The sequence below is a fragment of the Sceloporus occidentalis genome, unplaced genomic scaffold, assembly GCF_023333645.1.
Source record: "Sceloporus occidentalis isolate IW3139 unplaced genomic scaffold, rSceOcc1.0.p SCAF_1, whole genome shotgun sequence".
Lineage (NCBI taxonomy): Eukaryota > Metazoa > Chordata > Lepidosauria > Squamata > Phrynosomatidae > Sceloporus > Sceloporus occidentalis.
The window spans coordinates 308,928,126-308,951,226 of record NW_028316981.1 but is presented as its reverse complement, the minus strand read 5'-3'; the positions used below and the strand labels follow the sequence as shown (position 1 = coordinate 308,951,226).

The 23,101-nt window shown below is 41.0% G+C and overlaps 1 protein-coding gene across 4 annotated transcripts in view; it reads right to left on the bottom strand.

The window, feature by feature from the left end:
• The window catches only part of LOC149324222 (ectopic P granules protein 5 homolog), a 77,323-nt gene continuing 54,222 nt past the window's right edge, over positions 1-23,101 (bottom strand). For 2 of the 4 annotated variants that reach the window (XM_089497849.1, XM_089497867.1), the window contains 14 exons: positions 22,340-22,553; positions 20,458-20,615; positions 19,476-19,683; positions 17,753-17,828; positions 17,340-17,443; positions 14,512-14,687; positions 13,197-13,382; positions 12,425-12,634; positions 12,125-12,269; positions 10,148-10,390; positions 9,112-9,331; positions 5,541-5,756; positions 4,698-4,812; positions 1-2,651 (listed from right to left, as the gene is read on the bottom strand). In XM_089497849.1, the coding sequence (XP_089353975.1) occupies positions 2,469-2,651; positions 4,698-4,812; positions 5,541-5,756; positions 9,112-9,331; positions 10,148-10,390; positions 12,125-12,269; positions 12,425-12,634; positions 13,197-13,382; positions 14,512-14,687; positions 17,340-17,443; positions 17,753-17,828; positions 19,476-19,683; positions 20,458-20,615; positions 22,340-22,553 (2,454 nt within the window). In that variant the 3' untranslated portion in view covers positions 1-2,468. Of the gene's footprint in view, positions 2,652-3,370; positions 3,447-4,697; positions 4,813-5,540; positions 5,757-9,111; positions 9,332-10,147; positions 10,391-12,090; positions 12,270-12,424; positions 12,635-13,196; positions 13,383-14,511; positions 14,688-17,339; positions 17,444-17,752; positions 17,829-19,475; positions 19,684-20,457; positions 20,616-22,339; positions 22,554-23,101 lie in introns of those variants that run through there. The other 2 variants (XM_089497858.1, XM_089497872.1) reach the window with 2 other exon arrangements.

Genomic DNA, 23,101 nt, shown 5'->3' with positions numbered 1-23,101 from the left:
TAGTATGAGAAAAATAGTCCAGCGTTTCTCACTGTTTATTTCCTGTGGTCCTTACAGACACAAACCACTGTAAACACATGTTCTGTAAAAGCCACAACCAGAACAGCAGTTCCTGTATTAAAACTCTTATGCCAGATGCACACGTATTTTCTGCATTTTCACAGGCATGTTTTGTTTTAAATAATTAACACTGAGCCAAGTAACAGCACAGAATTTTCTTCTTCCACCATCTTTCCCACTTCAAAAATAATAATAAAAGAGCAGCTATGCTTTTTTCCACTTGAAGAAAACACCAAGTCTATCCCTCTCACCCGCTATGGTTCTTGCCAATGCACCAAAGTTGCAACCCAAAATACCCGCCCAAAAATTTAGTCCACAAAGCAAGTTCTGAAGGTCCTACCACAACCACCTCATTTTCATAATTTGGCAAGATGAGAAAAGGAAATAGTTCAGAAATTGCAACAATGAATCGATGCCAAATGTTCAGTTAATAACAATTAGCGATAAATTGTCACAGTGAATTCTGCAATAATTAGTTGAAGGCAGTTAACATTATCTGCCAGAGCAAGATGCTGATGAGATGGGAAAGGGACAGTTGGATAGAATATCATGAGCTGTGTGGAGTTGAAAAGTTGAAGATATAGCAGGAGAAAATTCCCTAAGTATGAACACAATGCTGCCCAAAGAGTTTGCTGGAACCTACGTGAATAAATGAAACACCAACAAGCAATGATAAAAAAACAGAACAATTTCACATTCTCGGTTCTTTTTGGTGGAATTTAAATTGCTGCCAAAGTAAATAAAAACAACTGCACAAGGCATTGTGTACGTGTTAAAATAAACTTGGCTTTTGTTTTTCCAGAAGGGAAGGAACAGCAAAACACACTCAAATAAGGCAACAACAGAATAATCAGCTTCAGAGGTCCAACATAGAAACTAATAATTATAATTCATCATAGTGTACCTTTCAGATAGGCCATTCTGGAGTGTTAGCTCAACTTAGCAAAACAAAGGAATACATAGGGTTACTTTCCACAGGACGGCTGTCCCATTCTAAAGCAACTTAATCAGAAGTGTCCAATTATTTTCTATAGAATTCACTTTCATGTGGAAAACCAGCTTAGTAGTCTCCATTTCAATAAGAGGGAAGGAGTTGAACTCAGCCCTTTTTGTATTATTGAGAAAAACCCAAAATACAAAGAATTCATGATTTTTAAAAAAAACTAGAAGCAGAGTAGCAAGTTTTTGAGTTGCACAGAGCTCTGTTCCAAGGGGAAATAACTTGGATTCTTAAAAGTTTGCTACTCTGCTGGAACAATGGTCCAAACGGTAACTGTTACAGGAAAATAAGGTTCCTTATTAAACTCTTTTAAACTCTTTTACACATAAAATAAATCTACTCTCTTTTCTGATTCATTCAATCCAGACAGCTTGTTCTCTGCTCATTTTATCCTTCCTCTAAAGCAACATGAAAACAAATCACTTATTCCAAGCACATGATAAACTTACGGAAGATCTCTTCCTTCTAGACATTCTTAAACAAATAAACTCAGCTTCTCTCTGCAGAGATAGAGATGTGTGTATAAAGTTTTTCTCTGTGGCAGAGACTCCAAAGGATTCATTATTAAGACTAAACCATCAAAAATACATATGTGACAGGTGGACAGAAATGGATTATGCAAAAGCATAAGTTCAAGGATGGTCCAAAATTCCTATTATATACAGAACTTTGCTTACACATTTCACAGTCAAAAGGAAAAAAAGGCACAAAAGCAAAATTAAACTGGAAAAGTACCAGCAAAAACCCCACACTCTCACACATAATATGGCACTATTTCAGTACAGCAATCATCAGCCTGAGTCCAGGAAAGTTAGCTTTTTGGATTACAGCTCAAGAGTCCACTAGATGGCAAAGCCTTAGTGGCTAGGGGATTCAGGGAGTTGTAATCCAAAAGTGTAACTTTTTCAAGTTCTGCCCTCTATCCTCAAGTCTCCTTTACAAAAGCTTTGAAAAAACAGTAGTGCTTCCTGCTCCAAGATGTTTTTGGATGCCCAAGGCAGCCTGGCCAATGGTGGTTCATGATGGGATTTGTAGTCCAAAAACATCTGGGCAGGGCACAAGTTGGCCACTCTGTGCTTTACAGCCTTGAAGCAATATCCAGTATGAAGGTCTCTTCTTGCAAGTTCCACTGAAAGGAAAATAAACTCTCACACTGAATCAAACTCTAAGCTGAACAGCCAAGGAGATTTTTTTCCTGTGGTAGAAATTCAAGCAGTTTCTGAACTTATACAGCAGAACACTTGTTTGCAGACTTGCTTACTTCCACTGTCTCTTCCTTCCCCTTTGATAAAGTGGAACGACTTTAATAAAGTCACTTTCATGTGCAACATCACTGTCAAATGTAAACAGAAGATAAATCCATGATTGTAATAAGAGGTGGGGCAAAGCCACCTACCCTCTTGTATTGCTATCGTATAGCATCCAAATAATGCACTTCTGGATACAAAGTATTGACAAGGATGGCCAGAAGGTTATTCCCATCACGAAGAGAATGACAAGAATCCTTGATAAACTGAGAAGCTTGAGAGATCTGTTCCTGATATTCCATGTATTGTTTGTTGGAAATGAGGGAGTCAAGAGCATTCATGGCCTGCCAAGATAAAAGCCAGAAACAAGAAGTTGTTTTATGAATGAAGGATACCATTCCAGAAACGTTACATTTTTTAATTAGAACTCTCAGAATTCCCCAGAACGCTCAGAATTCTAGAAGTTATGGTCTCTAAAGTAAATTTTCTCAGCTTTGTGACATTCATGATCCAGCTGTTTTTTCTAAATCAGTTTCTAAACCTCTTACCCTTTCCCGGCACCACTCCCTTCTCCTTCTGTGTCATGTCTTTTTAGATTGTAAGTCCGAGGGCAGGGAACTGTCTAACTAAAAAGATTGCATGTACAGCGCTGTGTAAATTTACAGCACTTACATAAATAAAGGTTAATAATAATAATAATTGAAAGAAAATATCTGTTTAATGTTATGAAATAATACTTAACATTACAGCCTAGGTCCAGGCTATTTGAGAGACTATCTCCACATATGTATCTGCTTGCCTTTTGAGATCTTCTAGGGAGGCCCTTCTTTTTGTCCCACCACCTTCACAGGTACCTCTTGTGGGAACACAGAAGAGGGCTTTCTTGGTGCTCCCAGGCTCTGAAATTCCCTTCCTATTGAGGCTAGAGTGGCCCACTCCTTACTGTCCTCCCACTGGCAGGTGAAGACCTTCTTGCTTCAGCAGGCCTTTGAGAGCTGATTGCTGAGGGTGATGGGGGGGGGGGGTGGTGGCTATTAAGAAATTCTGATTGAGTCTTCCTTACCTCGAATTCCAAAATTCGAAATGGGTGGCTAAGATAGTGGCAACTTTGCTTTCTGACCGTTCGGTGTACACAAAATCTGTCTCATGCACAAAAATATTTAAAATACTGTATAAAACTACCTTCAGGTTTATAAAGCATATATGAAACGTAAATGAATTTTGTGTTTAAATTTGGGTCCCATCTCCGAGATACATCATTATGTACATAATGCAAATACAAGTATTCCAGAATCCAAAAATAATAATAATAATAATAATAATAATAATAATAAAAATGGAACACATCTGGTCCCAGGCATTTTGGACAAGAGATACCCTGTACTGCAATGTTTATACTTGTCTTATTTTTTTATGGTCCTGCTTCTAATTATTTTAAATTCTATTGAACCCTTTCTCTTGAGAATAACTCAGTATCTGGGGTGAGAAGGATTCAAATTGAACAGGAAGGGAGGTGTAACTTAATACAATGTAGCAGGAGGATTTTTCTCTAATGAAACCCCCCCCTCAACATTTTTAGAATTTCCACCTTCAGCAGCAGGAGGAGAAGATGGAGACAACCTGTACTTTTACTGGTCCTCTGAATGCGTGCAAAGCGGGTCTCATAGAAGAGACGGATGTAAGACTTTGATACCCATTTGTACATGTCATTGTTTTATATTGTATTTTTCATTATTGCATGTCACCATTAGTAAAGTCATGGAACTGAAGAAATGAGATACGAATTTTAAAAGGACAAGAATACGCATGAGACTCTTTTAGTGAGTTCATGACAGAATCAAGATTTTTATTCCACTTTTACCCCAGCTTTCACTGAGGTCTTTGTCTAGGATGAACCCTTTCAGAGACTGCAGGTGGAGCAATCATGTGACAGATCACTCAGTTTAACCTGGCAATGGGCAAAGTACAGCTCTCCACACACTACTGGACTGCAACTCTCAGCATTCCACAACATCAGCTATGCTATCTTCGATGGATGAGAGTTGAAATTCAACAATATTTAGAAGGCTGCACGCCCCCACCTGTGATTCAATGGAGTTGCTAGAGACTGAATCCAGTTCTTCTTCATGAACAAGGAATAATCTGATGTTCAGGGCAGGCCCCTTCCCCAATCTGTAGAAGGAAGACACCTTCACTGCCCCCCTCCCCCTCCAATCTCTATCCATCAACTGCAGCCTTTGCCTGTAGTTCAACATCTAGTTTTCAGGCTTCTTTTTGGTCCTGATCTTCTAAAAGGATCTGTAAATTTCTTGCAGAATTCTGGGCCTTTCTAGTTGGTTTGAAAAGCCTACAGAGGAGACACAGATGGACCAAAACTACCATCTATCTACCTGCTGCGCTCTGCCAGACAGCTGCAGCTCCACACCAGCCCTCAGCCGGATCTGATTCTCTACAGGAATCTGTACCAACAGGAAAACAGACAGGCTCCGGGCAACCACACGGAACCTATAGGGACAAAAGGATCAGACCATTGTGTTTTAGCCATCTCCATCAAATTGAAAAACACACACATCTCTTCTCTCAAAGGTTTCATCTAAAATATATGTGGTTCTGGTCCAACTTTATTAATTCACTGTGTTATGATACACCAAATGGATCACACCCCTACTAAGTTACAGAGCTCAGTGAATGAGAAGTTGACACTTACTGAGAATGGTCATTCTTGTGAAGCTGAAGAAATAAGCCTGTCTGGCCAAGCTGGCACAAGGGATAAACCCTTGAGTCATGGACTGCATCTTCAGCCTCAGAGAGAATGACTTTGTGACCATTTCACTAAGTTTTGCTTGCTTGCTTATTATTTAATATCCCTCTTTCCCCTGACATGACACCCTATCTCAAAAGAGCATTATAAGAATAACACGAGATAGAAAGGGTATGCTGCTCTAAATTTGTAAGAGGAAGGACAAGATTAAAAAATGAAACTTTAACACCCTCACATTAAATCCTTTGAAAAAGAATAAGAAAGGAAAAGGTCCCCATGGATGGGAAAACTGATCTCATGAGAAGAATGATTGGATCTCTGACATTTGGTAACAGCTATATGACAAATTCTTGCTTTGAAAGTCTGTTTACATTGCATGACAGTTGGATGTTAATTCCACACACAGATAGCCTGAGGTCCCCAGAATTTCCAAAATCCATCTGAGTCAGGTACCTCCTTCCTGAACTTTCACCTGTTTGACAAAGGAGATCTCCGGCCCAGCCCAATAGCCCCAAGTATCCCAGACGTGAGCCTCTCTTCAGCCAGCAGGTTCTGCCTGGCTTGTAGAGATGTCAAGATCCGAATGACCGACTCCATCAACACAGCATCCTCCTGGTCCACTTGGAGAAGACAGAGCTGCAGGACTTTGTGCCACCAAAGGAACAGCTTGGCCTCATCTTTTGCAGAGCTTGCATGGCAAAGCATGTGATGCAGGGGAGAAACAGTACATCAAAAAGCCACAATTAGAAAGCAACTGTCCCCTGACATCATTCCCCATTTTGTTATTATGTTTAAACAGCACTACAAACATACATGGCACTGTTAAAAAAAATAGAACAGACAAACTACCTTGTCAAAAGCATAAAAACTATGTGCATTCCTTTGAGATGATGTGCAAAGCAACATCAATATACAAAGATAAAACAACTTTCAATTTTCTTTCTTTGCCTCTTTCTCCCCATCTCCTTTCCGTTTTCTGTCATGACTTTTTAGCTTAGAAGTCTGATGGGTATGAACTGTCCAGTTTGTTTTTGATGTGTAAATCATTGTGAAGAATTGGGTGTGAAGATGAATTAATTAAATGCATTTGAGTGTGCTCCCACCTTGTTCCATCCAAAACTGAATGATTCATATCATCTCTTCTCAATATGATTGCTGCTATTGTTGTTAATTGCCATCAAGTTCATTACAACTTACGGCGATCTTATGAATAGGAGACCTCCAAGTCACCCTATCATCAATTGCCCTGCTCAGGTTTGAAGATTCAGAGCTGTGGCTTCCTTGATTGAGTCTATCTCAGTAGTTCCCAACCTTTGGTCCTCCATTTGTTTTGGGCCTCAGACCCAGATGCGCCAGAAAACTTGGCCAACAGTAGGGAATTATGGGAACTGGTCCAAAACATCTGGAGGGTCACAGGTTGGGAACATAATGTGGTCTTCCTCTTTTCCTTCTGCTCTCCACTTTACCAAGCATTATTCTTTTCTATAGTCCTGTCTTCTCATGATATGTCCGAAGTATGACAGCCTCAGTTTATTCATCATGACTTGTAGGGAGAGTTTTGGCTTGATCTGCTCTAGGATCCATTTATTTCTCTTTTTAGCAGTCCATGGTATCTGTAGAACTCTTCTCCTGCACCTCATTTCAGATGATTTGATTCTCTTTCTATCAGCTTTCTTCCCTTGCCAGTTTTCACAACCCTACCTATAGACCTCCACCACTACATACATTCATCTGCATGTGTGGAGGGATCCCATGCTCCCCTGGGGGATGTTTAGTGCTTATAATGAAGAGGATGAACCATCTGGGACCATTTCCAATTACACACTTACAGTGTCATGTTTCAGCTTTAACTGCCATTCCAGCATCCTTTAGAATCCTGGAGTTTGTAGTTTGGTGAGGCCCTATTGGTCTATGGCTAAGAATTCTAAATACCCCTCCCTAAATTGCAAATCCCAGGATTCCATAGGATGCAGCCACAACAGATAACTACTATACTATAGTCATGTACAGTGAACAAGTCCCTTCACAGGGTTTGGACTTTTTTATGCCTGGCAAGCAACTCATTTGAGATGTGGTGGTGCAAAAAAATTCTGAGCATATCATGGACTGCTAAAAAGACCAAAGAATGGTTCCTAGAGCAGATCAGACCCAAACTCTCCCTGGAAGCAAAGAGAATTAGTCATATTTGGGGCATATCATAAGAAAGAAGGACGCACTAGAAAAGATGGATAGGCTCAATCAGAGAAGCCACGGCCATAAATCTGCAGGAGCTGAGCAGCTGAGTAAGTACAGCTGTCCCTCCATTTTTGCAGAGGATCCATTCCAGACACATACACCCCCTGCAAAAATGGAAATTTACAGATAATCAAGTCCCATTGCTTTGAATGGCTGCGCTTTCCCACCCCCGTGCACTATTTAACCCTCTTTACTTGTCAGTTTGCAAAGGACTGAGACCGTGGACTCAAAGTCCGCTAAAATGGACGACTGTAGTTTTTTTTCAAATACGTGGGGGCAGCAGATGTATTCGTTAATCCACTGTTGTTTCTTTTAGCTATTGGTACTTGAAACATTACTCTACTTCAAGATTCCTGCACTGCAACTTTCTTTCAGTGATTTTTTTGCAATGTGACCTGCATAGAACTTCCCCAGTGGGTTATTTTTAAAGGCTTCCAAAAATAGCCTTGCTTGGTCAAAGCCACAATTTCCAGGGCAAAACATCAGCACGAGACTGCTTGCCTCATTCACAGCTGGCCGTAAGATGCATTGCTGGTCTAAGGAAACCACAAACAGGTTTAAGATAAATGTATGCCTCTTTCCACCTTGTGATCAGAGCTGAAAGAGATAAACCACTCACTGGGAACTGAACCTCCTGTTGTCATGATGCACAAGGTCTTTATATTTTTACTCCTGCCTACATTCTGGTTAGTAAATATTGCCTCAATTTTATACAGTGATGCAGAAGAAAATAGCAGTTCTTTGGAACCTGAATCTACTTGGAACAAGGAAAAAGTGCATTTCATTCATTAAAAAATGCAGCTTGTCTCTGAACGCAGGGGTGTAGTTACAGGAAAGGGTCAAAATGAGGATACTGTTCCCCCAAATAAGAATTCTAATCCCCCCCATAATATTTTCCTTCAATGCCTAAATTTCTAACATTGCAGTAACTGAAACTTCAGTTGAGCTTTTACAAATAACAGTTTAAGCATCCAAAGAAAAGGGAACAAGAATGCAGCAAATCAAAGCATTCAAGGTCTGAATGATTTTCAGTATCTGTCCTTGCAATGCTAGAAATTTGGGGACTGAAAGAAAATTCAATTTTGGGGGAACAGAATTTTTATTTGCCCTTATTTTCCCCCTCCCTGTATCTATACCCCAGGCTGACCCACAGCTGTTTTGAAGTAAAACACCCGCAGACAGCAGAAAAAGTAAATATCTGGTAACTATCATGCTGCACCTGGGAACATAGGAAGATGCTTGATACTGAAGCAGGTCCTCCTCTTGGAAAAGTTGTTGTTGTTATTTTGGACGAGCACCCAGAATCCCCCAGACAGCAAAGCCAGAGGGAATACAAGGGGGCAGGGAGAGTTAGTGGAAATTTATTTTTGAAACAACAAATTCCAGCCATACGGGGTGGGAGTTTCTGGGAGTTGTTATTCAAATAAAGTACTGTTAGTCCTCCAAATCCATGTATTTAAGCATCCAAAGTTTAAACATATTTTAAATATATATAAACTCCCAAAAAGCAAAGTTGCTTTTGCCATTTTATATAAGAGACACCATTTTACAATCCATTGTATTTAATAGGGCTTGAATATCCATGGTGTTTGGTATCCACAGTGGGTCCTAGAACTAAACCCTAGCAAATACCAAGGCCCACTATAACTTCCCCAAGCTCTGCAGAGAACTATGATTGACAGAGAGCATTTTTAGGAAGGCAGAACAAAAAAATACAGCCAAAATTCACTAGCCAAGATCAGAAATGCCAGCCCTTTCCTCCTGAACCCCAGTGCTGGTTTCTTCCCCAAGCCATCAGGTGTCAATACCTGGGATACACCTGATCCAGCCATTTGCTCAGCATCAGCAGCACTTTCATTTCACTGGCCAAGGTCTGTTCAGCATTCAGTTGCTGTAACGTGTAGACATAGAGAGTTAGGTAGCCACCCAGGGAAAGGCACTCCTGCAGGAAGTCTTCAGAAGTGAGTTCGGGAACTTGCAAGGAGGCCACAATGGGTCCCCAGCCCAAATCTTGGTTGAGTGGAGCATCTGCATAGAAAATAAAGGTGGTGGAAGAAAAGAGAAAACACCATTAAAATGAATGGTCTGGGGATCCAGAAAAGACTGAAGCTCTCAGTTTCACAGTGTGCTTGTAAAACTAAAACAGTTCCCTTAAATCGGTCAAAATCAATTAGTTCAGTTGTAGAAGCTAAGAAGAGTGTTATTAAAAAGATATTACAAATACTATGCATATTAATGAGGCCAAATGGTGCACCAAAAAGCCTTAACATTTTGAACTATTTATGTAGACAAGTGCATGTAACTGGACCTAATTCTGCATAATCCATTATGTATGCCAAGGGGCAAGCAGAAGGTGGGCGTATAAAACACTGACATGCCACATTTGGGCCAATCATATATATGCTTGGCATCCTTTTACCATTCACATTTTGCTAGCTTATCTCCAACACTGAATGGAATAGAAGGTGATACGGAGAGGGAGAGAGGAGAGATGTGACTGTGTATAAAAGAATTAACAATCAGAACTGAAAAATCCAGCATTAGCAAAACATTTGGCTTCTGCCTTCTTGAGTTGCTGAAGATGAAACTGAGCTGCATATAAGGTGGCAATTTAGAACATTTTTGTTTCCACTGTGGAAGCTGAAATGTGTTTCTCATGTTATATTTTTCAGTTCTGTTTGGTAACCAATTCTCTTGATAGACAGACAGTCAGTCAGAGGTCTTTATGATAATGGATGGACATATGGATGTGTATATAAAATAGACTCTATGAATGTTAAAATTTGCACAGTAAACATTAAATAAAAACAAGTCATCAATGGACCACTTTTTGGTCTCCCTCACCTTCATTAAAATAGGCTGTAACACATGCCTCTGTGGTCTCTGCCATGTGTCGGACTGATGCCAGACTCTGGCAGGCAGCCGTTAAGAGAGGCATGACCCCTAAACCGTGCACTGTGCTATCAATCCAGCCTCGTAAACTGACCCGGAGAGACTCGGCTGTGGAAACACTGGCACTGTTCATCAGCATCAAGGCTTCTGTAAAGAGGCTACTTAAGGCCAGGTGGCGCAATTGCAGGTCCACATCTGAGATGGCAACAAGCAGAGACAAAAGGGAAATTGAAGAGTTGTCTTTGAAATAGCAAGAAGCAAAAAGGAAGGATGACTTTCCGAATCAACCTTAGGGTCACTACAGAAGCCCCAGAGGAAAACAGATCTACTGATCTATTTCATTTTATTGCTATGCCTCCTTTCTCCCAGAAAGGGACCCAAGGCAGCTCACAAGATATTTTTAAAACTTTATCATATTTAAAAAAAAAACAATTAAAATCATCTAGTTAAAATAGTATAAAATTAACAAAAAAACCATACAAAAGTTAAAAACATAACTAAAGCACACACCCCATATAAACACCACCCTATCATGATTATATATTAAAAGGCCTGCCTAAATAAAAACGTCTTAGCTTGCTAGTGAAAGGAAAGCAGGGAGGGGGCCAGCCTAGGCTCCCAAGGACAGACCTTCCAAAGGGTGGGAGCAGCCACTGAGAAGGCTCTCTCTCTCATATCCTCAACAAGTAAGCCTGCGATGGTGACAGGACTGATAGAAAGCCTTCCCCTAAAGACCTTAGGGCTCTGGCAGATACCTTCTTTCTAATTCCCCAGGAGCAAAGAATGATTTATTTCCTTTAATTTCCCAATTCTTCCCAGTCTTGCTAGTCAAGATCCATAATATGGAAATTCCAAGGACTAAACCCAGGATCTTCTGCAAGAAAAGCACTTGCCGTACCTATGGTCCAAGCCTGTGTCAAGTAAGGATGTATACCCCTGTCTGTCTTATCTTCTTGCATATGAATAAGAAATGGCACAATTTTTTACCTTCCCTGTGAGGCATTTTCTACTAAAACTAATGAGGATTCCTGCACTTGCAAGAACAATTTTTGCACAAAATCTACACTGAACAAAGTGTGTAAAATGGTATAAAACTATGACAACAGTTGTGGGGACTTTTAAAACCCAGAAACATCCAATGTCATCTGCATCTTTTTTTGATCAACCACCATTCCTTCTATGCTTGCTATATGTCTAGGCTTTGCTTCACAAAGGCAAGTGATATTAGCTTTGAACTGGAATGCTTCGCACAAACTGCAAAAGCCTTTATTGGTGGTGGTGGGGGTGCTTGTTGTCTCATTCTGGCTCTGAAGGCAAGAAATCTCATGGAGATCAGTGATTTTTCAACAGGTTGTCAACATGTTGCAAAAGCCTGTCTCCTGGTGTCAAGAAGAACAAAAAAATACAAAGGGTGTGGTGTTTTGGTGGCACATTCACTGGCCTTTTAAAGTAGTGGTAGGCATAACACAGCCTCTGACCCACATACAGTCTCTGGACGTCACTTTTGCGGCCTCTGAATCTGCACCACTAAAGCCTCCCCAACTACCCAGAAATGTTTTTAGAACTTTGGGGACAATTTTGCTGCAATTTTGACTTCCCTCCAAAGCATGAAATCTTGTTAAAATAACCTCATCCCAACCCCACAAGCACCCCAGAACAGTATAATATCTCCAGTACCTCCATTATCCTATGATGTCCCTCTCAAAATGGAACTATAGAGGAAAATGCAGGTATCTGTGCATTCCTGGGGGAAATGCAGCCTGCCAGGGGTGCTGGGGTGAAATGGGCCCCTGCTGTTGACCACCCCTGTTCTAAAGTCCTACCAAAGAGGCAGAATGAGCAGATTTGGGTATCACAGATGAATTTCTTAAACATCCTTCTTCCCAACTCCTCACCATTACTCCAAACAGAATCTCCCACAGAGCCAACCTGGGGGGTTGAAGATGACAATATCATCTAGCAGCTTTGACATCTCATGTTCCAGAGCTGGCAGGGTGATCTTCCCATTTTGCTCCAGGATGCTGAGAAAATGGACAACTTGATGGATGTAGGCTCGGCACTTGAGGGTGGCATCCTAGGAGAAATTGAGCAGAAAACAAATACTGTCATCCAACCTTTTTTCGCACAAGGTACTCTAATGATGATTCTAACAGGGAAAAAAGAATTGTATCACTTCCTGTCTGATTATACAAGAGGATTGCTAAAAAATACAGTAAATGGTGGACTCACAAGATGCACATGGCTATCAGAAGAGGCGCCAAACCCTGCAGATGTCTTTAATAGCTTCACAATCAGTTTGGCGGCTGGTTCCTTGGCAAGGATGATGGAAGGAGGGTAGTGGCTGTTGAAATAGCTGATAATGTTTTCATAGGACAAGATGCTGATGAGCTGCCATGGAAGGGAGCTGGTCTGTCCAAGGAGATTGAGCAGTGGTGACTCCTAAACAAATATTAAGAACAGGCATTTCATTCATGTTACAAAAACTACACAGCATACCACTGGGGACAGAGGAAACTGCGTTACATACAGAACATGGGAAAGTTAATTTTTTTGGACATCATCTTTCATTCTATAGGATTTTGGGAGTTATAGTCCAAAAAGTAACTTTCTAAACCTCTGACCACTACAGACAAGGGGCAGAATACTGCTGGTTTCTTGTGTAGGCATAAATTAGCCTATGGAGATGGTTAGACATTTTTCTCTGATCTGGAGCTTCTCCATTCCATTCAACATTGTAAAAGCAGAATTGTGCATGTGGTACCACTGTGGCATGCAGAAGCTCATGAGATGTGCATTCATGCACATCTGGATGCACATAACATGGACATTTGGGGTGTATTTGGCTGTGCAATTTCACATAAAGATTGCACAAATCAGTGTGTAACTTCTTATGTGGAGAACTACAGTAATGAAGAAGACTTCTGTTGACATTCAAGCAATAAGAACATCACTACGAACCATAGAACAGAGTGAGGAGAAGCCCACTTCCTTTCAGACATACCTCTTTGGTTAGAAGCTGCTCCTCTTTTGCCAGCAGGACCACCATATAGAGGAGACAAACAATCATGTCATGAGTTTCCAAAGGTGGGTCAGGATTCCAGGCGCTGGAGAGGACACTAACCCAGTTGACTTCACATAAAACTGAGCCCAGGAATATGAAACAGCTTTTGGGACTGCCCCTTTCCACCTAGGAAAGAAGTAAATAAGATGCCCATTTTTCCAATCTCTGGAAGTCACATCATGACCCTCATTCATCCTGTTATTTTTGCCACCCACTTCCTTTCATTTCTCCTCCTGTGCAGCACCCACCCCAGACCTTTGCTTACTTATATGCTTATAAGCATTTACTGGAGAGCCAGCATGGTATAGTGGTTAGAGTGGTGGAATAGGACTTCAGGAGACCAGGGTCCAAATCTCCATTCAGCCATGGAAACCCACTAGGTGACTATGGGCAAGTCGCACTCAGACTCAGAGGAAAGCAAACGCAAATTCCCTCTGAACTAATTATTTTTGTTTTTTTCTTTTGTGTTTTTTTTAATGCTTTTTAAAATACTATTAAAATACATTGGTAAAGAATAACATCAAACAAAAATAACAATATTCTTTTCTCCTATTATCCAACCTAGAAATTATTGCTACAACAAACATAAGCAAAAGAAACAAAAGGTGCAAAATTAGTTCTTGTCCAGACTGACCACTATCATTTAAAATCTAATAATAAAGTCTGTAACAGTCCAAGTTCATCCCCCACATTCAAACTGCACTTCTTCTTCTTTTAAACCATTCTACCTTATATTTCTCTGAGATTCTAGCATATGTGTTTTCATCCCTAACGTATTAAATGACCAGGTACCAATTTAAATGAAAAGCATCTGGTTTAATTTTCATTTTCCCAATAAGACATTATGGGACAATTTTTCTATTACAGCTATAAACCATATCTTTCTAAACCATACAGAATTGTTGTGATCATCTTTCTACATTTGAACTATTACCAAGTGAGCTGCCAGAATGCCAAATATCACAATGTCCTTTATACAAAAGTGTGTTATTATCTCTTTCAAAAAGCTCTAGTAGGCATAGCAACTGGCATCTTCAATACAGAGTAAAGTGTTTGAATAATTAAATCCCAGAAGTAACTGACAATTGGGCAGTCCCACCATATATGCCCATATGTGCTCCACTCAACAAATCTTGCCAAGAAAACCTTGTGGCAGGTTCACCTTACTGTTGTGTGCCTTCAAGCCATTTACCAGTTTATGGTGATCCTAAGGCAAAGCTATCACCACAACAATAATTAAGCATTTGGCTCTTACTTTAAAGAATTCCTCCATAAGTTGCCGGTCTGGGTGCATCTCCTTCCAGGGAAGACAACCAAACTCCCTATGAAATGTATAGAGAATATGCTCTGGCATTTTGGGAGCTGTACATGACTTGCAATAGTGCATCAGATGCAGCCAAAGTGCCCCATGATGGCTTGGTAACAGCTTATCTAGAACAAAAGGAAAACAGGAGAGCAAATGAAAGAAATGCAGCCACAAGGAAATGTCTGTGATAGTTGGGACTACAACAAGGATTGAAGAGTTGAAGAGAATTCTAAGAGCCCAAGGGGCTCTCTCTCTCTTATTTCTAAAATAGGAGAGTTCTTGAAGTCAGCAAGAACATAAGAGAGCAAATCTTCCCATCTCCTTCTCCTAAATTGGCTTTGTCCACAAAGGCAGATGTTCTGTTAGAAAGCTGAGAAAGGAACAGTAACTCTACTCATGGGGATACCTTCTTCTGTAGTGACTGAAAAATGTACATACTGTATGCTGGTGTAATGAGAAGTTCTACAAGCATATATCACTAAGCAGATTCTGACCTTGCAACCTAGCAGGCAGTACTTCAAAATGGTGGCCTCAATATAAGTGGGCTTGATTCCATATTGTCAGGAGAGTTATTCCCCTCAGACAAGAGGTTAGATATTCCCAGCTAGGAAGCAAAGCTTCTGTGTTAAGCAGGCCTTGAGGACTCAAGCCTGAGTTACGTCCCACTGTAGGCTTTCTTTCAAGATGGGATGGACTCCCTCAAATGGTTTGCCACTTTGCACATGAATTCTGTCATATTTTAAAACCCAGTGACAAGAGAACAAAATACCTCACGTAGAAGGAACATCTTGGCCTCAGAGGGAGCGATCAGGCAGACCCAGCAACATCAGGGACTGCCTGAAGGAAGAGGCTCCTCCCTCTTGTAACTGTCATCTTGGCCTCAGAGGGAGCGATCAGGCAGACCCAGCAACATCAGGGACTGCCTGAAGGAAGAGGCCCCTCCCTCCTCAACTGTCATCTTGGCCTCAGAGGGAGCGATCAGGCAGACCCAGCAACATCAGGGACTGCCTGAAGGACGAGACTTCTCCCTCCTTTGTCACCTTCTATTTTGTATTGCATTACGATTTTTACTGTACACCACTATGATCATTGCGGAATAGCGGTCTATAAATAAAACATATTATTATTATTATTATTATTATTACCCACTTCTCCAAACAATTGAAGCAGCTTACACTAAAAATAATCCACAATAAAATAAAATGAAATTATTGGACAATTGTTAAAACAGTTATTAAAATGGGTGAGGCAGTTAGGGCAATTGTCAAATGAATAAATGCAAGGTTCCTGGAAGTTCATCTTAATCTGGAAAAGCCTGCCAGAAGAGATATGTCGTGACTGCCTTTTTAAAGCAATCAAGACTAAGTAATACTTTGAATCTCTTCTGGCAGGCTATTCCATAATTTGAGAGTGGCTGAAGAAAAGGTCCTTTGGGTAACTGCAGCCAGCCTAGTTTTAGCTGGCTGCAGTAAGTTTTTATTTGAGGACCTCAATGTGCATGGCGGATTATATGGGAGAAGGTGATCCTATAGGTAGGCTGGACCTAAGCCATAAAGGGCTTTAAAGGTTATGACTAACACCTTGTATTGTGCCCAGAAATTAATAGGCAGCCAGTGAAGAAACTTTAATAGAGGTGTAATATGGTCACCTCTAGATCTTCCAGTGACCACCCTGGCTGCCATATTTTGGATTAACTGAAGATTCTGAACTAGATACAAGGGTAGCCTAATGTAGAGCGCACTGCAGAAGTCAAGTTGTGAGGTTACCAGTGCGTACACCATCGTTTTTAGGTCCTCAGGTTCTAAGAAGGGGCGTATCAACCAAAGCTGATAACAGGCACTCCCAAACTACGAACACAGTCCTTTTTTTACAAACCTCCAAATTCGAATTAGGATCTCCAACTACGAGCCCCTCCATCATATCTGGATTCAGTTTCAGTCTGTTTTTCCTCATCCAGCCCATTACTGCTTCAAGACATTCATTCAGAGGGGAGATGCCTTCCTTAGTTGACACTATGGTCCGGGGCATGGAGAGATATAATTGGGTGTCATCGGCGTACTGATAACATCCTGCCCCATGCCTCCAGATGATCTCCTCCAGCAGTTTCATGTAGATATTAAATAGCATTGGGGACAGGATGGCACCCTTAGAGATGCCAAATTTAAGCCCTCTTTTAGAGGAGCAACTGTCTCCAAGCCATCTGGACTCTGCCTAAGAGATAGGACCGAAACCACTGTAATACAGTGCCCCTGATCCCCAACTCTCTCAGGCATTCTAGAAGGATACCATAATTGATTAAACAATACCAGATTCCAATCCCATCTAGACTTTCTAAATACAAGTTGAAGTATGAAAGGAGGGAGTTTCTATTCTCCTCAAAATGTTAAATAAATTTGATAGAAACCAGAAAGTCAGAAATTGGGAGAGAGCATCTGCTTCTTCCAACAGCCTTGCCTTTTGGAGCAAGGAGGAGGGAGAGGTCAGAGTAGAGAAAAATTGCAATTTTAAGGTTACAGTTCCCAGAATATTCCAGACAGCAGGAACATGGTTGTGGGTTCTACGATGTATAGTTGGAAAAAAATAAACTTTTCCAAGGTTTGGGAGTAATGCACCCCAGGATAGCCTTCTTCACTTTTGGAGCACAGTTAGCTGAAACATAAAAGAAAATCACACACAAACAGGCTGTAACCAAGACATCATCTAAGAAACAGCTTTACTGACAGAGATTATATGGTCAAGCAGTATTTTAATGATTATTAATGGACACTTTTGCCTACCTTTAAAACTTTCATGCAAAACGTCTATACTGGAAGCATATAGCCGCACCACATCTGAAGCTGCGGGAGTGTCACTCTCTAACCATGGGTAAGAAGGTTGTTTGCTTAAAAAGAAAGAAGGCGGGGAAGAGTTAACAAAGAAGATTTTACCCATTTACACCTGCTTCTCTTTGTTTCTCTGAAAGAGAAAAACTATCTATTTAAGGAATACACAGAATTCTGAGAAAGAAATAAAGGAGCATGCATTTGCATAAATATAAAGATATGACAGATCATCATGACTACTTCACAGAACCTCAATTTCTGCCCTGTCACAAATATGCATTTAAAAAGCTTTACAAATTCATCTCTGGCTTCTTCAAAAACAGTATGTTGTTTGTCTTCTACAATAGACTAACTGGTTGCCTGCTTACCTTGCATCTTCTCTCTCCATAACTTCAATCCAAGGTTTAAAGAGTTTGGTGATGACTAAATGCAAAGAATGTAGTGCTGGAGAAAAAGAAAATTACAGTGAGATATTTTCAAATGCGAACATCAACTTCTTTCAACAAGAGATACAGGTCTGTTTTGTCAGTGAGAGCACTACACAGGCAGTGAAATTGTTTTAAACATATTCTGGCCTAGCTTTCAATTACTGTATTAAAAATAAAAGTAAATTTATGGCCCTGTTGACTGTAAATATTAGGCTCATATGGAATGAGAAATGCAAATGAAATCCTGAAAGCAGACTAAGCAGTTCACCTAGAAATCAGGTCACAGGGCTCAAGTCTCCAACTATTTCCCCTAACTACAATGATCAAAATACAACATACACAATTAGCAAACATTTGTCCTGGATGATCCCATACCCTCTTCACCTGAGAGGAAGCCACATGGGATTTAATGGGAATTAATATGAGTAGAAAAATTTAGGATTAAACTGTAATCTAAATATACAGAGCTGCCAGAGATTGTACCACGGCATCAGGCCACCTTATCTGGCACTGTCTATTCTGACTCACAACCATTCTTTGCAAAGACAAAAGACTTGTTATTAAGTTGTCTTCTGCTGAATCAGATCACTGGACAACCTAGCTCAGCACTGTCAACTCTGACTGGAAGCAACAATACATCAAGATTTCAGGCCAGATTCTTTCCTACCCTGCTTGGAGATCCCTGGTGTTCCCATCCAAGTATTAACCAGGCCTGATCCTGCTTAGCTTCTGAAATCAAATAAAATCAGGTATGTGTTCAAAGTGATATGGTGGCCTCCCAGCTGCAGTGACTGAACCTGGGGCCTTCTCTGTGCAAAGCATATACTCTGCCACTGAGCTGTGGTGCCTGGGAGCTTCTGCAAGCAAAGCATAGAGTCCATATCGCTATGGTTTATACATGTCACTGAAACCAGCTTTTTCTGGCCCAGAGACTACACTGCCTTGGCAATTGAAGCTCTGGGCTGATGGAACCTCATCCAACACATCTACTGAAGCTAAACCATTCTGGCCCTTGTTGATGCCTAGATCTGGCACTGCCTGGTAATCTTGCCTTAAGCTCCCTAGAGGAGTTTAAGAGTTTGGGAGACTCTTGGTCTCCAAGCTTTCTCTGGGTCTGGCTCTTGGAAATTCTTCATCGTTTTTGAAGCTTTCACAATATGGTTAAAATAAACACGTAAAGAGGAGGGGAGCTTCAAGTCCCCTCATCACTCTCCTCACACTGAGAGCAAAAGTCTCATGAATAGAGAGCCTCCACTATGTGTAAAGACTCTCCATACAAATCAAAAGCATTAGTTTCTTGTGGGTTTTTCAGATTATGTGGCCAGTCGCAGAGGCTGGTGAAACGTCAGGAATAAACTCTTCTGGAATATGGCCACATAGCCCGAAAAACCCACAAAAAACTATAGATGCTGTCCATGACAGCCTTCACATCAAAAGCACTGGGTTTTTGTTTTTTTTTTCAGTGACAGATCATGTTGAGAACCTCCATGACCAGTAGAGGCTTTCCTCTTCAGACTTTCACTCTCCATGTGAAGAGAAGAAAGAACGAGACAGTGAGAGTGGAGTTTATTTTAGCTACACTAAAGATGCCTGAGTGGGGCTTTTGAGTATGCCAGATTCCACAGATGGTGCCTATACTCAGCATCCAGGTTGTCTACATTACCTGCCAGAACCCTGGGGCTGCCCACTGGCTCTTGGGATAAGCTGATGACTTCTGAATCAATGAGGCAGTTGACAAGGTATTCCATGAAGTGGTTCACTTCAGTGATGTAGGGAGCCCACTTTGAAAACAACCCAAAGCTCTGGAAATCTCGTGAAGATGAGCGCAATTTGAAGAAATAGTCTGAAAGCCATTCTATTGTTTCCATGACCTGGGAGGAGGACAAAGGGCAGGAGGGAGGGGATGAAATTCTAAATGAGGAAAGTTTTGAGAAGGTATATTCAGTAGTCTTATGTTCACCACTGCTATTCCACAATCATTAGGGAATCTTCCTCTCAGAATAGGCTATACAATCCATTTAGAGCTCAAATGGCCCTGATATTCTCTTCTATCGATCTGTATAGTATAGTCAGCATCCTATAGTAGTGGACTGCTTACACGACCAATTCAATACTTTCCATGTTTGCCTGGGGAAGCAGCAGCAGTGGCAATCGGAGATGGAGGTGAGTTCCGAGCCACCAAAATGTCTTAAATATATGGCTTAGAGGTCTCAACAGCAAAAGCACTATGAAAGGGGTAGCTTGGGAAATCACCTGCAACCATGCCTCCAAGTATCTGTCAGCTCCAAGGACCTCTCAAAGTCCTTGGAGATGTATATGTCTTATGTTGCCAAGACATGCTAATGATCCATCAAGCTAATACTGGACAGGATCTTGAGCAGAAATCTTTCACATCTTCATTGCAAGGACAGGATGACTACCAGATGATACATATACAATATTCATGCTTTAAACAGTCAACTGCTGCTTCCCAGAATAAAACATTCAGGCTACTCAAGGACCTCTCTGCATTTCCACACTTCCTACCCTTCAGCCCTAACTTCCTGCATATACTCCACTGTTTTGCCTACACTGTTCTTTTCAGGAACAGCCTGAAAATTGTTCCCAAAGACACCAAGGCACCGCACCATATGCCAGCCACCCACCTGATCTGGTGAAAGAAATGGCTCCACAGAAGCTTGCAATGGGATGCTCTCTTTTGCCTCCTCTTTCCCACCGTCTTGTTGAGCTGCCACAGATGTGCAACCCAAGGCTGTAAGGGATGCCTTCCAACAGTCAGGGCTGAGAAGCTGATCTGAAGAACCTAGGGGGGAAAACCCAGGCAGTGGACCATTCAGTAATAGCAGAATTACATTGCAGCAGTTTTCTCTAATGAAGTGTCCTCCAGATGTGCTATACTATCATTTCCTACCAGCATGACCATGGCAGGAGGAGCTTCCAAAACATCTGGAGGTGGAACCTGAACTAAAATCAGATACCAGAATATAAACCAATGCTGTATCTTTTCTATGATTCCTCATAAGGGCAGGAAAAAAGCAGAATATGCCACTGTGTGGAGCATTCACCTTCGTGAGAATGTTTATACAGTGCACCCACATCATACATGGGTGCACCTTACACTTCTTTCAGCATACGCTGGAATCCACAGCAAAAGAAGCAGTGCCATGCACCGGAAAAGATAGTGGCATGCGCACCCTGCACTGCCGTGGGCACAATACCCATTCAACTTGAATGGGGCTTGAACATCTGCGTTTTTTCCCTTATGTGGGGGGATCCGGAATGGATCCCCCATGTAAGGGAAGAGAATTTGCCTCCTTTGATTTCTTTCTTACTATTTCAAAATTTGAATTTGTGTTTAAATGCATTTTTCTATGGAGAGGGTCCACTGATTTCATCAGATTCTCAGGGGGGATCGATGACTCCAAAACTCCTAAGAATCATTCCATTGAAAGCATCTGCCTGAATGAATATGAGAAAATTTCAAAAGAGAATAAGACTAAAGGTGGCTAGCAAACTGTCCCCACCAAAGAAAAAATCTATAGAAAAGTGAATGCTTCTTATTTCTTGTGCAAAGTATAATTTCACTGTCCAAAAATATAACTAATAATTTTTATATAACTCAATATAAAATCTGTATGATTTTGTATAGAATATTCAATATTTTAGTGAGAAGTGCATTCCAAAGCTGCTTTTGTTTCAGCTTTAAGTGAGCAAGCAAAAGCCCTTGTGGGCTGGGAGGCAATATATAAATATTTTAAATAAATATCAAATAATAAACAACCTATAGCTGCTCTAAAGTTGCTGGAAGAGGGAAAAGATCAAATTCTACATGTTGCCTTCTGATTCAATTGCCTTGAAAGCCCAACAACCGGTAGGTTTCCTCAGGAAAGGAATTGAAAATTAAATTTTAAATTCCTTTATGCAAATAACACAGAAAAAGTGGGTAAAGAGATGCTTCTTTCCTTCTTTCCCAGGAGAAGAACTTGAAGTATGAGGTGGGAGACTCAGGAGGGATAGAAGAAAATCCTTGTCAAACTGTGGAATCTGCTACTGCAAGAAGCATTAATGATTGTCAATTTGGATAGCTTTCAAAGGCAACTGGACCGGTTCATGGAGAATGAGGTTGTCCATGGTTACTATTTATCCATTTTGCAGTGTTTTATGACCATACAATAATTATACTTCCCAATTAGTCATGGTGCCAATATGCAGCACTTGGAAAAGTTTTGAACTACACTTTCCAGGATTCCCCAATTAACATCACCACTGGCCATGCTGGCTGAAGATTTTGTGAGCTGTAAACAAAAACAAGGACATTTGCTTTTCAAAACCAGTTGCTGGTGAAAATAGGAGGTGTTATATCCTGCTTCTGGATTCCCTAGAAAACACTGATCACTGTTGGAAACAAGATGTTTGACAAGGCTAACCATCCATCAGATGCAGCAAGGCTCCTCCTGGATTCTCACTATGTTCTTATTTGCAGAAAACTGGCCATATTTACAAAGGTGTACACCACTAGGAACTTACTTTGCATGAGTAGTCTCAGAAATCCACTGTAATGATCAGGAAACTGGTACAGGAGGAGGCAGGTCCAGTGCTTGCAGAAGATAGAAAAAGGCATCAAGATGTCTTCCTCGGGTGCAAAGCCACAGGCCTTGAGGGCCAAATGGATCGACTCCAGAAGCCTTGTGCGCTCAGAGAGCAAAGGCCTTGAGCTGTGCAGCCACTGTGGGAGGTCAAACTGGAATGGAAGAGAGTACATGGTTTGCATAAAGGGTATAGAGGGCAGAAGCTGAGAGTTAACTCAGAAGACAGGCTGGCAAAACAATAATAAAAGGAATGAAGTTCAGAGCATGACTTCCAAATGTCTGAATGTCCCCTTCAGGTGAAAAGAAAATACAGTGCCTTGTAGAACTGTTTCCCCCTGCCTTTTGACTTTTTCGTATTTTGTTGTGTTACAACCTGGAATTGAAAATGGGCTCAACTGCCCACCATTACCACTAAGAATAACAGAATCATAGAGTTAGAAGAAACTACAAGGGCCATCAAATCCAACCTCCTGCCATGCAGGAACACAGAATCAAGATGTATGAAAATGCTTGACACTTTTGAAAAGCAAAATGGCCCTCTTGACAGCTTCCCTCTCTTTCTTTCTCTTAATCAGGGTTTCTTTCTTTCTTTCTCTCTCTCTCTCCCTCTCTCTCTCTCACACACACACACACTTTTTTGAAGTGAGTGCACAAACATGAAAGAACTGTGTTGCAATTACAAGCTTAGAAAATCAGTATC